Source organism: Chaetodon auriga, chromosome 22 (genome assembly GCF_051107435.1).
Source record: "Chaetodon auriga isolate fChaAug3 chromosome 22, fChaAug3.hap1, whole genome shotgun sequence".
Taxonomy (NCBI): domain Eukaryota; kingdom Metazoa; phylum Chordata; class Actinopteri; order Chaetodontiformes; family Chaetodontidae; genus Chaetodon; species Chaetodon auriga.
Window position 1 is genome coordinate 6,045,407 of NC_135095.1, and position 13,335 is coordinate 6,058,741.

Consider the following 13,335-nt stretch of genomic DNA (forward strand, 5'->3'; position numbering starts at 1 on the left):
TATATTTACTCATAATGTGAGTGTTTGAATTGTTGCCAAATGCTTTAGGAGCCACAGCATTAGCATTGTTGCATGGACTGAAGGAGTTGCTAGCTTTTCATTAGCATCAGTAAATGTATTGCAGAGCTGCCGTTCTAGCAGCTGTGTTTAAGTCTAACCTATGTTTGTCCCTCATCGCTGCCCTTAAGATCTGTCTCAGCTAATGAGAGCAGCTCTGCCTGTCAGAATCGTTCATGGGGCTGAAACTTTACACGAGCTCCTTTTTTGGACCCAGTGTCTCCCTGTGGCTGTCCTTGTCCAGAGCCTGCTGAGTTAGCTGGCTGTATTGTATTTACTCTCTGCATGTGACCACAACAAACTCCCATCCTGTGCACGTCGTCACACCGACGACACACTCATGTCTCAGAGCGGGCACTGCCTGCCGCACTTATTGTGCTGTGATGATAATGATGATGATGACTTTCTGTTAATGGGGCTTGTATATCAGATGCCTTCGACAATCATGTGCACATATCAGAGTTACCATGATGACACAGGCCAGAACGACTGATTGTGTTTCGTTTGTGTTTCTCCTGGAATAAATCCTGAATGATCGGAATATAGCTCGTGTTTTTGTGTGTGTGCAATGGTGTCTGGCAGAATAAGATAGGGGTGGTTTGTCAGTACTACTCCTCAGAATTAGCACTACATTTCCAACAAATGTAAAGCCATGTGTGTGTCTCTGTGTGTTTGCGCTCAATATTTCAACACTTGCAAATTCCAGGATCCATGCATGCGGATATAAAGCAGACACCAGACACTCTCAACCACTTCTACTGACATTTAGCCTATTTATACCTATATATATATATGTGTGTGCTGTAGAGCATATGTTTAGCAGACAGAAGACAGATCAGATGTTGCAAACACATGAGGCACATGTTGGAATACATTATGAGGGCTATAGCATTAAAAACATACTGTCTGCAGATGTTATTTCCTCATATGAAAGTATGTTCAGCCTGCATGGATTCTCCTTTGGGTATTCACTCTAGTATCCTCACTTAAACGATTGTGCAGTTGCAACAAAGGGTTCAGTAGGAGTTCAGATAAAAACACGTTTACAGGCTTGAAGAGGCTGGAGACTGCTGAGCATTTTTGCAATATCAGTGCGTTTCTGCAACAGCAGTTTCCAAGCTTTGCTGACTGTTCACAGCTGCCCAGCGCCAGAGTGGATGGTTCTTCGATAAGCTATTGGCTGAAATAAGTAAACCCATTAATGGTGCTTTTACTTTAAAAATATATTTCAACATATGTGCATTTTTGGAAGGTGTGACATACGCTGCCAAGGCCCCTTTTGGGGAAAGACTGGCACTTCAACATATGTTGATGTGTGAAGCTGTTGTGAAACTACGAGCAATCGTTCAGTATGAAAGATGCATGAATATTCACTGCCAGTGTTGTAAATAGTGAAAGATGCTGGTGACAGTTGCTGCTGATGGATAGTTCAGCTGCTGGAGTACAGTCATTCAGTATTGCTGCATCCATAAACATGACATCAGCCTCACTGAGATGCATTCAAATTCAGTTCAAATATTTAAAACTGTCCAGATAATCCAGAAATGTCTCTCCATTGTGTTGGGTCATTGATCCACTTGGACAGGGGAGGACTTGAAGAGGTACGACAGCTACCTGACTCACCTTAAACTCTTAATCTACCTGCTGCATGCATTGTGTATGTATTCATCCGCCAATGCATTCCTCCTGCCAACAAATGCCTTGAATCACTCATTGGCAATGCCACAGTTAGCACTGTCATTGTGAGCAGTGTAGCCTCACAGCACCGCTAATATTGCTGGAGACACAATAACAGCAAACCGCGACTGTTTAGTTCTCCATCATGATGTATCTGGTGCCTGGTGGGGTTCTCAACTCTCAACACTCCAGCAGACACAGCCTCACTTAATATTGCACTGCAGTAAATATGTGTCTGTTTGTTCTATTGGCTCTAAACATGACTGAAGACAGAAGGAAACCATTAGTGTGAGGTGATACATCAACATGAGACAGAAAAGCTGCCAACTTCTTCCTGCTCTTGTCAACACTGTCGTGAATAAGCTAACATTGCTCATGTTTGAAAGCAAGCTCATTTTGGAGATCATTTTTAAATTATCCTCCGCTGAAGTGAGTGCAGCGTGGCTTGAGATGATGTTGAGTTTTCCCCGCTGAGCTGCCTTCGCCTGAAGGTTCGTCTTTGCTCATCACAGATGGTTGTGTTAATATTGGTCCGTTATTAACAGAGTTTGACCAGGCGGAGCTTCCTGTGGTTCAAGTCATCACACTTCCTCTGCTTTTTCCCTCCATCTCGGTAGGACATTTTCCTCCTGAATGTCTATCTTGGTTCAGTACAGAGGACACACACACACACACACACACACACACACACACACACACACACACACACACACACACAGATTGAATGCCTTGGCCCATTCAAAATTATTCATCCCTCTCACACACTCACACTAAAGCACTGAAATGAAAATTGGGAAATAAAAGTATTCTATATCCCTTTGACACTCATGCCCAATAACATGCACACAGCTGAAAACTGTGCGTGCGCGCACATACACACACACACACTCACACAGCAAAGCAGCAGAATTGAATTTCCGCTAAATCAAAATTACCCGTCAGACACACACATACAAACACCGCTTGTTGACTTTGGCTGTCAAGCTGTAAGTGTGTTTGTGCTCAGAGTCACTGATCTCTCTGCTTCTTAAACTGATTTCTCCTCATCTTTAATTCAGGGCTTAACCCTCCCTTCCCCTGTCTCCCATCCTCTTCTCCAGCCTTCTGTCGCTGCAGGGTTTCTCCACCCCCCACCCCCCCGCAGAGACATGTTGTTTTGTTCTTTGCCATGCAGCATATGTATATTCCATAAAACTAATTACAGGCAGATCATCTGAAACAGGGAGATAGCACGCAGTCTCACAGGAAATAGAGGTGGGATTGTGGCATGCTGGGGAATTTGAATTGTGCAAAGACCGCCCGTGTCATTTGGACAGACAGCAGGGGGTCCTGTGATGTTTCCATCCACTGTCCCACTGTCTGTTTGCAAGCAGGTAGTAAGCTTAAAGCTATCTTGCAGTAGCACGACAACATCAGTAATGACTTCAAGAATCATTTTTACTTTGAAGGGAAATGACTTTGGGACAAAATTATGCTCTTTTAAATGCACTAACACAACTCTCAACATCCTCTCAACCCTAAGGAGGAGATCTGATACATGAATGCAGGCCCAGAGTGTCTAAAGTGTCCATGGTGCACCATCAGCAAGCCGGTTTATTAGCAACCACAGCAATGTTCTGTTAGCCTGAGTGGCTATCTATTTACTGTACAGTGTTATGGCCAGGCATTCATTGCATGTCCTTAAGTTTTGAGTGACCATGATGTGCGAATCAGATATTTAAAGCCGCTATGTAAAGAATTTTAAAAGCTCAACTTTGGTGACCCCCAGGTTGCATATTAAAAAAGACCACCCCGGGTCACTCAGGTGATTGGACTGCACCATTTTTCATTGAGTCAGATTTTTCTCCAAACACTCCAACTTGAAATCTACTGTAATCACATATGAATTGGACACATCGTGGCTTTAACCTTTTGAATTATTCTGTCTGAGAATTTGTCAGCAGGACAGCGTGGGCTGTCGGTTACAGACTGATACTTTTATGCTGCATTTCTTTCAATGATTCTGCAGTAACATTTAACCTGAAACTTCATGTTCATGTTTAGCTGCTGCAGGGCTAACAGATGCATGAAGTATCTCCAGTACCTGTGTTATCTGGATGTTGACTATACATACACTATGAACGTCTGCAATGCCTTTTTTGTTTTCCTTTTATCATTTCAGCATCTCAGTCACCAACCGCAGGTCATCAAACAGCACCTCGCCATCGCCGCCTCATCATGAGCGTCTGATTATGTTTGTGCCACAAGAGAGAAACTGCAATTTAGCTTTTGATGAACACATCTCCGCCGCTCCCTCTCCATCCACCCTGCCTCTCGTGTTGTCATCTTTTGGTGATTTGATGTTTTCGATGCATTCGCTGCGGTCCCGTGATGCGACGGCTGCTCGCCTCCCTCCAGAGCTTTTGGTTGTCCAGACTGAATTAGAGGAATATTTCAGGGACTTCCTGCTGTTCAGAACATTGCTGCCCACACAAACACATTCCAGTCACTTGATGGACCAGACACACACACACACACACACACACACACACACACACACACACACACACACACACACACACACACACACACACACACACACGGGGAGTCATGTTTCCAACACTTTTGGGGACTACATTCATTTCCTTGACACTTACCTTAACCATAACCACTACTTGCCTAATTCTAACTCTTGCTCTCACCTTACATTAACCTAACCCTAAAATGTAATGATTTACATTGTGTGCCCACAACATGAGCAACACATGTCCGCACACACACACACATGCACTCATTTCTTTGGCTCCCCGAACACATGTACACATAAAACGTCTCCTGACCTTCACCTCTCTTTTCACTCTCGGTGTGATGCTGCAGGGCTTAACTGAACCGCTCAGTGTGTGTGGCTGTTTGCTTGTTTTTGTTTTTTTTACTCCAGTGACCCAGATGTTAATATCCTACTTCGAAACACTGTCACGTTCACAGGGGTGTTCATCCAAATCAAATTTTATATGCAGAAAAGCACTCAAACACAGAAACGTCCACATACAAGCTGATGTTCCAGACTTTAAAAACTCAAATTCAGAACAAAACCTCAAACATCTTCTCATTCTCAGTTACACCACTCTCTGCCCATAATTTCAGTTGTAGAAATAGCTGATAAATCACATTAGAAAATGAAATGTAACTCCTCTTATTGCGTCATTAGGCTGTGATTACATAAAAGGCATTTTTGAATGTGTCTTTTCTTTGTTCACACAAAGCAGCAAAAACTAAAAGACTAAAAAAGTCTTTCAATTAATTAAAGCTGCTACTGTCAATATTTTTATACTAACAATGGCTCAAATTACTATGTGTACTGTGGAAGGGGTCACTTATAGTGATGAATTATCCACCGACTGTGCAGTTCTGCTGAGCTCTACAGAGTATTTGGCTGATTTCAGCTCATTGTTTAGTTTTTTTTTGGCCTGCAATGTTAAGGTTTGATTCAGTTTAATTGCCCTCATCAGCACTGTTTCCATTTGCAGCAGGCAGCTTTTTTCTGGAGTGAAAAACTCTAATAAAGTCACTGTACAGCACAAGGCCAGGGACAAACTAGCCAGTGAACATAGTGGAGCATTTAGCAGGTGGCTAACTCCTCATGAATGTTAATGTTGCTTTGTGCCTTCTGGATGCATAAATCAACTGTCTGCTAACAAAAGTTTTAAGCTAACTCAACCTGCAACATGTGACACTTTCTGTAATGAGAATTTCTGTAAAAAAAAAAAAAAAAAAGAAGCCAAAATAACCCCAATGACATCACTTGGGTTATTTTTAAGACTTGCCAAAGTGCCACAAGAGATATTACACAACTGTTTTCACAGCCTGACTCATACTCAGCCTGATTTATACACTGACCTCAGCTAAATTCCTTGCGCTCATCATCTTGTTCCAACATAAACAGACCAATATATTACTTTTTTTTCCATCTCTTTGCTTTAAAACATTAACTAATTTTACTTCAGGTTGTGTGTCAGACAGAATAACGCATCACTCTTCAGGCTCCTGCTTTGTGATGGGGCAAAAACACGTCCTATGTGACCACAGCCTGAGAGGAGCTCTGAGCGGCAGGCGCAGTGTTTAAGTAGTGCTCCACTTCATGGAGAAAATAAATGTTTGACTCTCTTGATTCACTTTTTGTCAGATGACCAGGAACGGTGCTGACCATCACTCTTGTAGTGTAACAAAAGAGGGGTTACAAAAGAGAGAAAGACTAGTTTATTTACAAGAAAACTATGGAGATTATTACTTTAAAAGTGTGTTTACTCCTATGTGACCGTTGCTATTTGTCTGTCCCTTACATAGAGGCCGCCCAGCAGTCTCTCGCTCTCCACAGCCAGTTTTCAGTCCAGGTGGGTGGCAGTTTGGGGAGTGTGGGATTAGTTAAAGTTGCATTCGCTGGCGCTTCCCCGTGCTCGCGTAGCGCCCGGGTGGAGGCTCCTCCTGTGTGATGGCGTTGAGGTGATGCCCTGCCCTCCACTCTGCAGCCTTCAGCTTCTCTTGCAGCCCCTGCGCCTCCTGCTCGGCCTTGCGCGCAGCCTTGCGGGCGTTCCTCAAGGAGCGCTTCACCTTGCGGACGCGCTCCTTCAGCTGCCGGTTCCTCCTCTCCGCCGCGGCCAGGCGGTCCTGCAGCTTGCGGCCTCGCTCCTCCTCCTCGAACAACGCGGCCTGCACCGAGGAGCACAGCAGCTGGAGAAAGGAGGAGAGGGAAAGTGAGTTAACACACAGTACATGGAGGGCTGTTTTCTTAACAGGCAAACCAGAGTGTTGTAAACCACCAGTTGCCATCCAGTCAGCTGGCTGTACAGTGTGGGAGCACTGGTGATGTGATTTTCCCAGCAGCCTCTCTGAGAAAGTGCTTTTTTTTTTGCTTTGATCTCCACACTGCTATTATTTCTCCCTCACTCATGTTTTTCTTCTCCTCTGCAAAGCCCATCACACTTGGAAGGAGGGAGGATGGGGAAATAAAGTCGAGGTCCTGACCCTCGTCTGTTACATTTATCCACACAGGCTCCCTGCTACCAGCACAAAAACACGACAAGACGACGTATGCTGTTTATGTGTGTCTGTGTAACATAAATGTTTCACCCCTAGGACCTCCCACCCCTTGCCTGACAATGCGAGGGTCACGGACTTTGATGTTTCAGGGGCCCTGATTTTCCATCTCGTTGGTAGACCAGAGCTGACCTGGAGCAGCAGGGTTAACAGGGGTGAGTGCTCTCGTAGACACAGTGGGGAATGCAAGTGTGTTCATATACGCCTGCACTTTGTCAGGAGAACAAACAAACCTGAAAAAAATCTATAAAACCCCATCACGGCCACCATGTTGTTATCTCAGTTGAAGCGAATGCTAATCGGCCTCCTGTGTTCCATTAACACGTTGCTAATAAATACAGCAGAGTCCACTGCGCCAGGATCACCAGAGGTTGTGTGTTTGATAGTGTATTGAGTCAGTGACTGAATTACTGTGGTTATTCTTTGCTGTGCTAAAGTCACTGAAACATGAATTTTTATGACATCCTGGGACAAAAAAAGAGTATAATTCCGTGTATTAGAAATACAATTTAAGTATAGAAAAGTCAGTATACTGTGTACTTGCAATGACTTCACTTCACTTTAAGTATCTTTAAGCTTCTTAACAACAAATTAGCGATAGAATGCAATTGTACTGCAAATGTGTTTTGAATGCTCATGAACCTGATTTTCACTGGTACTTAAGTAAAAAGTTGTGCCAATTCAGCATACGATTCACATTCACATCCAGCAGCTGGTCTGAGTGACTGTGAACCAGGCTATTTTCCCCCGTTTTCAGTTTTGTATTAAACTAATCAACTGCTGGATTTAGCTCCACAGCTAATGCAAAGACAGGACAGTGGTATCAACGCACTGTGCAAGGAAGTGAAGTGTATCTTCACAATGTTGAACTTTGATTCAGTTCAAGACAGTTTAAAGCTGCTTGGATGACAGATGTCTCAGCTCAGATGTCGCTTTCAGTCACTGATCTACGCGCTAGCTTTCAACCTAAGCTCCACGTAGGCTTCACAGAGTTCCCTAAACTGTAATTTTCTGGCATCAGTGGGACTGGAGATCAGAGGTTTTTACCAAACACATCTTCAAATTTGTCTTTATATGAAATGAATGATTTGAATATTTGAATATATCAATAAGTAAAACATACTTTTGACTCTGAAACAATGTCATTCCTCTGTGGACGGAGAGAAGACATCATCTGAGGGACTTTGCACTTTGAACTTTATTTTACTTTCCTTAGAAATTTTGCACACTCAGCATTAAACTGCACTGTTGGCTTTATCTTATCTTAATTCTTATCTATTATTGTTTTTTTTTCTGTCTTTTCATTTTTTTCTTTGCAACTGAGGTGAACTGACCCTTTAAGGGAAGCCTCTTTCTTCCCATTTCTCAAAACAAAAGTCAAATCCACATTACATAACATTGGTACATTTTTGTTACAGTGTGATCCCTCTCTCATTCTCATAGGAAGCCTCTCAGTGGGATGCCCCAAACACACACATGGACACACAAACGCACAACACCTGTCAAAACATCCGGCGTCACCTGCCTGCTGTTCAGCATCATCTGTATAAACAGTATTTAGAGGACATGTGAAGACACATGCATGTACAAAATGCCCTCAAATTCAAGTGAGGACCTTCAGTTTGAACACAGAAGGTCTCTTTGTCCAAAGCTCTGTCGAGGCTGCAGGGCGTCAACGTTTAGGAGGAGAGTCGTCATTTGTTAAAAATCCAATCAAATGCTTGTAAAGATGCCTTAAACAATATTCTTAAACTGACAATGGAATTAAAAGACTGCATGTAAAATAAAAGAAGTCACAGACGATTGTCTCAGCAGGAAGTTGTTTCTGTTCGAAAGTTCGGAAAAACCCGCTGTACGCTACCTGCTGAGCACCACACAGTTAGCGACCAGCTGGTGAACATGGTGAGGTTTAAGGATTTCCCTCAGGAGTTGGTGGAGACCAAAAACAGAGCTTAAAGGAGAGTGAATATTGGACTTCAATTTGTCAGATGGCCAGAAACATGATTTCAAAAGAATGCTAATGTTATGTGGCAATTTCACCTTCCTCATACTCACTGACCAATCACCTGAAAGCAGCCGCGGGCACCTCATGACAGCAGCTTCAATGTCGCTGAGGACGGTTTTAATACCTCTGACTGTTAGGACTGACACTCAGACTGCAGAACCGTCTGCATTTACGTGAGTTCATCCACAGATCGATGAAGACAGAATGAAGAGCAGAGACGTGTCTTTGTGTGTGTCCAGCCTGACCTGACAGCTCATTTATTTCTGCACACTTTTGATCCCTCTTTCTAACTTTGTACAAGAACTCAGCATGAGTCCCCCCAACTACCACACACTCACATATACATTCAGTGTCTTTAGAGCTTCCCTATTGACGTCAAAGAGACTTTGTCTTGTGCGTGTGTGGTGAGCATGGAAACGGATGGTTAGAGGACAGAGACAATAAGACGGAAAGAGACAGTGAGAGGTGAAGAGGTAAAAGGAACAACGGGGAGGCCAAGAAAGAAAGAAAAACAAAGATGAGAAAAATAAAGTGGGAGACAGAGAAAGGACACACACACATCCTGAGCTTTAACTCCTGAGTGAAAAAGACAAACTGTGTTGTCCTCCTTTCATCCCACTAAGCGTCCACATAAAATGTTAATGAGAGTCAGAGAACTTGTAAAAGGTGTTTACATGACAGTTACAGCCGGAGTGCTCCCTCGCTGTGGTTACATTATGGAGACATTATTGTGGAAATGTGCTGATTAAGAAGTATGTGGGGAATTTGTCTTTATCATAACGTGGCCTATCGAGAGATGGGAGAAAATGTGAAAAGAGAAATGTGTAAGATTGCTTGGCTTACAGCGGTCTCTACCTCCAGCTCATGGCTGAAGCTGCTCTGAGTGCTGCTGATAAGAGGAGGCTTTCACAAAAGCTAATTGAAGGTTCTGGCAGAAAAGTGGAGGAAGTCTCTTGTCTGTGCTTCTGGAGGGGCGTCTGGTTCCCACGAGGCTGAAACCAGAAGCAAACCACCTCCCCGTTTTTAGGGATGTTTTGCGTTAAAACTCCAGCTGAAGGATGTCTGAGACCTAAAATGAGAGAGAGAGCGGTGCAGCCAGGGGAGCACATCCTCTGGACAAAAGTCAGACTTCTAGATACTGAAATTAGAAATGGGATCTTGTTCTTCTGTTTTCAATGTCTTTTCATTTGCAGCCAAAGCAAATCAGACAAAAAGAAAGCTTTTTTTTTTTTTTTTTGCTTCAAACCCGATGCTTTCAAATTCAAAAGACACAGGGCCAGGAAACATGGAGGGGTAAGGAGGGACATGAAGAGGAAGAAGAGGGTCCTTCCATTTCAAACCCCTCCATAAATTCCCACAGCAAAACACCCAAAACACCTGTTTTGTTCCACTTTGCCTGAAGGTCTCAGCCTCTACATGTGAGTGCTCGTCCTCTAGATGAGCAGTGACTTTAACCCCTGCCTCACTGACCTTTGACCACACAGCCCAGTGGACACGTCCTGCAGGTCAAAGCCGAAGCAACAGGGAGAAGAAGAAGACGCTACACCGCTGCACCTTTCCTGATTTAGCTCTGCAGCTTTGACTGCAGGCAACGGAAATAAGAGCCACGAATCCCTTTCAGAAACAATTAAGCGTATTTCTCTCTGTGTATGCTGCAGGCGGCGTTCAGGTCGGTGAGACACAAGCTGCAACAGACTCCTCATGCAATGATGCTAATAGATGTAATTTAGCCACTTTCTGTCACTAATTACACAAACAGGTGCAAATGCACTGATTCTTCCATGAGTGAAATGATGCAGATGCTGTGTGATGCTCGGCCTGTATCACTTTTTGATTTTCTGAATGCTAATCTGCTCTCATGTATTTTAAAGTCCAGGTGGAGTCAATGGAGGCAGAGGAAGTCCAGGCTGAGTCTCAAGTCGCTCCTAAGGAGGACGAAGACACGCGTAGCTCCACGTCCGGCTGCTGTGTTCTGTCTTGTCTGAAGTGTGACGCGCTCAGCTCGCTCAGAGGAGGTGCGATAATAAATGCCAGCAGCCGACTTCTGACAGGGTCCGGCTTCTATCTGGTCCCAGGTCAGCAGGCTACGTTCCTTCATACTGATATGAATCAAAGCTGCAGACGAACACACTTGCATACTGTTGCCTGTCAAAGATGTGGATCTCTGCTATTTGACCCTTGACCTCTGTACAGTCAGTGTCCTGTCTGCCTGAGGAGCCAAGTGAACAGACGGATGGACGAACCTCGACCAATCAGCCATTGCTTTGATCTTCAACTGGCTGGGGCGTGATTCCATGTGACCAACCACACGCTGGGAATCTATTAAGAGTGTAATCAATTTTCCTGTGTCTAAGTATCCCTGTATTCTTTCATGCTTGTGTGTGTGTGTGTGTGTGTGTGTGTGTGTGTGTGTGTGTGTGTGTGTGTGTTTGTGTGTGTTTGTGTAGCTCTGTACTTCGCTAGAGGGTAGTTAAACTGTGTTTCTACTGATCCTCACCACATTCCTGTCAGCAGAGTCACAATTCAGCTCAGGATTAGGTGTTCACATCTCACACACACACACACACACACACACACACACACACAAACCAGGACCTTGCTCTGCTCTCTCACTGCACTCACATTCACATTTTAGCTACAACAGTATATTCAGGCTGTGAATACAACAAACCACAACACTCCAACAGCAGTTATTAGTCCCTCCAGCTCCAGTTTGTCTGGTGTCGGGTTTCTTTACGTCCACTGCAAACACCCAAAAAAGTTGACCCGACAGTTGAAGGGGACATTTTTCATCTTCTCAGGAGGTGATGAGGTTGTACACAGAGATGGGAATCATTTTTGTGTTCAAGGAAACAGCTGTCTTTACTGTGGCAACCAGCTCTCAGTCAATTCTTGGCTTCGTTTTAGCCGTTCAAATGAAAAACAGTTGACATTACACATGAAAACGTATGAGTGTTGCCCTACCCTGTTGTCCTCCTGAGTGTCCCACTCAGGGCTGAAGGTGTGGAAAGGCTGGCTGCCTTGGGTGCAGTTGGAGAACTGGAAGAGGCTGGAGAAGGTGCGCCTGTTCTCGGACGTGTCGGGGAAGATGGCATCCTGGAAGTTGACACCGTGGGGGAGGATGTTGTAGTTCTCATCCATCCTGCAGAGGAGAGGAAAGCTGTGAGGAGAAAGCTGAAGCTGCTGGAGGAACCATCGGCCTGTCCAGTAGCTGAGGTGTGGAATTTGCAGGAATCAAATTGAATGCAAGATTCATAAACTGCAGCATTTCATAGCTTATAGTGCATCGCATTTAATGAGCCTGTAGTTTGTTTTGCAGGTAGAATCTTCCTTTAGAAAAGAACAAGCAACTCCAGCTGGCAGACAGATGCTGTGAATAAAAAGTGCAACATTTCAAGTCTCACTTAATGGAAGTATTTACACAGCCTCTAGTGGTATGCCTCAAAATGATATTTAAATGCAGTAGTCTTGTTTACACATCTGACTGTAGATTACAGTTTTCTCCAAAACAAGTTCTGAAGAGTTATTGCACTGTTGGTTCAAAATTGCTGTTTTGCAAAATGCACTTCTGTCTGGCAAAACGTTTTATGGGATGTGGTTTAATTTTAATGGCGACAGTAAAACTCATTTCTGGACTGTTTGACTTTGTGTTTAGAGTCCAAGTGTGTGCTGGAAAACACATGGATAACTGTGTCCGAGCCTTGCACCTCACCTGAGGAAGAAGAAGTAGGAGTAGTTCTCCATCACTGTGTGGGACTGGCAGGACAGGTACCCCAGTCCGGTCAGGTTGAGTCTTGATCCAGAGGGCACCTCCAGCATGCTGCCCCAGGCCTGGTCGCACAGCAGCTCCACCTCCGCAGAGTACAGCAGCCCTTCCTCTGCGCCCTCGTATCCATACCCGAACCCAAAGGGCAGCGAGTTGTACAGGCTGCCCGCCCCGCCGCCCATGGGCTCCCGGTGGATCGCCAGGACCCGGGCGTACACGATGATCTCCGCCAGCTCCGCCCGGCAGCCCTCGCTCAGCGGCCGCCACTCGGAGGGGAGCTGGCACCCGTGCGTAAAAGTGTCCAGATGCGTAAAAACGCCGAGCGCTGCGAGTAGGAGAGCGGCGGCAAACATCCTGAAGAGCCCGAGAGGAGTTACAAGCTTCTCGTTTGTAAACCCTGTGGTGATGCTTGACTGAACAAAAGTCCCCTCAAGCACCCAAGTTGCCAGAAGTGAGCTAAAAAAAAGCGAACAAAAAAGTTTTAGGAACTTCTGATGGTTGCCTTGACGCGTAAGGATGCTGTGCTTGACCAAAACACCTCTAAATACACGCCAAGTAACTTTGCACACAAAATTCGCCCACAGTGCATTTGTCCATTAACCAAACTCGCAGATGCTCAGCTCGTATCACCTTTGCAGCCTCTTAAAGTGAACGCAACAGTTAAATCAAGCCGCAGAAACTTCAGCAACTCCAACCTGTTGCTGTGCTCCCACTGCCTCCATCTCATCTGGCTGCTGTGGGAGCGACAAGCCCCACC

General features: G+C 44.7%; 1 protein-coding gene across 1 annotated transcript; it reads right to left on the reverse strand.

The window, feature by feature from the left end:
- Positions 1–4,702: 4,702 nt before the first annotated feature.
- Positions 4,703–13,292, reverse strand: ccdc3a (coiled-coil domain containing 3a). Its single transcript, XM_076721916.1, has 3 exons — positions 12,525–13,292; positions 11,777–11,954; positions 4,703–6,441 (listed from the first exon to the last, which is right to left on the reverse strand). Exons 1-3 carry the CDS (start codon positions 12,929–12,931, stop codon positions 6,136–6,138), a joined length of 891 nt encoding a protein of 296 aa, XP_076578031.1. The 5' UTR covers positions 12,932–13,292; the 3' UTR covers positions 4,703–6,135.
- Positions 13,293–13,335: the final 43 nt, after the last annotated feature.

Coding starts and splice junctions, on each gene's coding strand:
- ccdc3a (XM_076721916.1), bottom strand. CDS start 12,931: ATGTTTGCCGCCGCTCTCCTACTCGCAGCGCTCGGCGTTTTTACGCAT. Junction 11,955..12,524: donor TCCTACTTCTTCTTCCTCAG/GTGAGGTGCAAG, acceptor TCTCCTCTGCAG/GATGGATGAGAACTACAACA. Junction 6,442..11,776: donor ACACTCAGGAGGACAACAGG/GTAGGGCAACAC, acceptor TCCTTTCTCCAG/CTGCTGTGCTCCTCGGTGCA.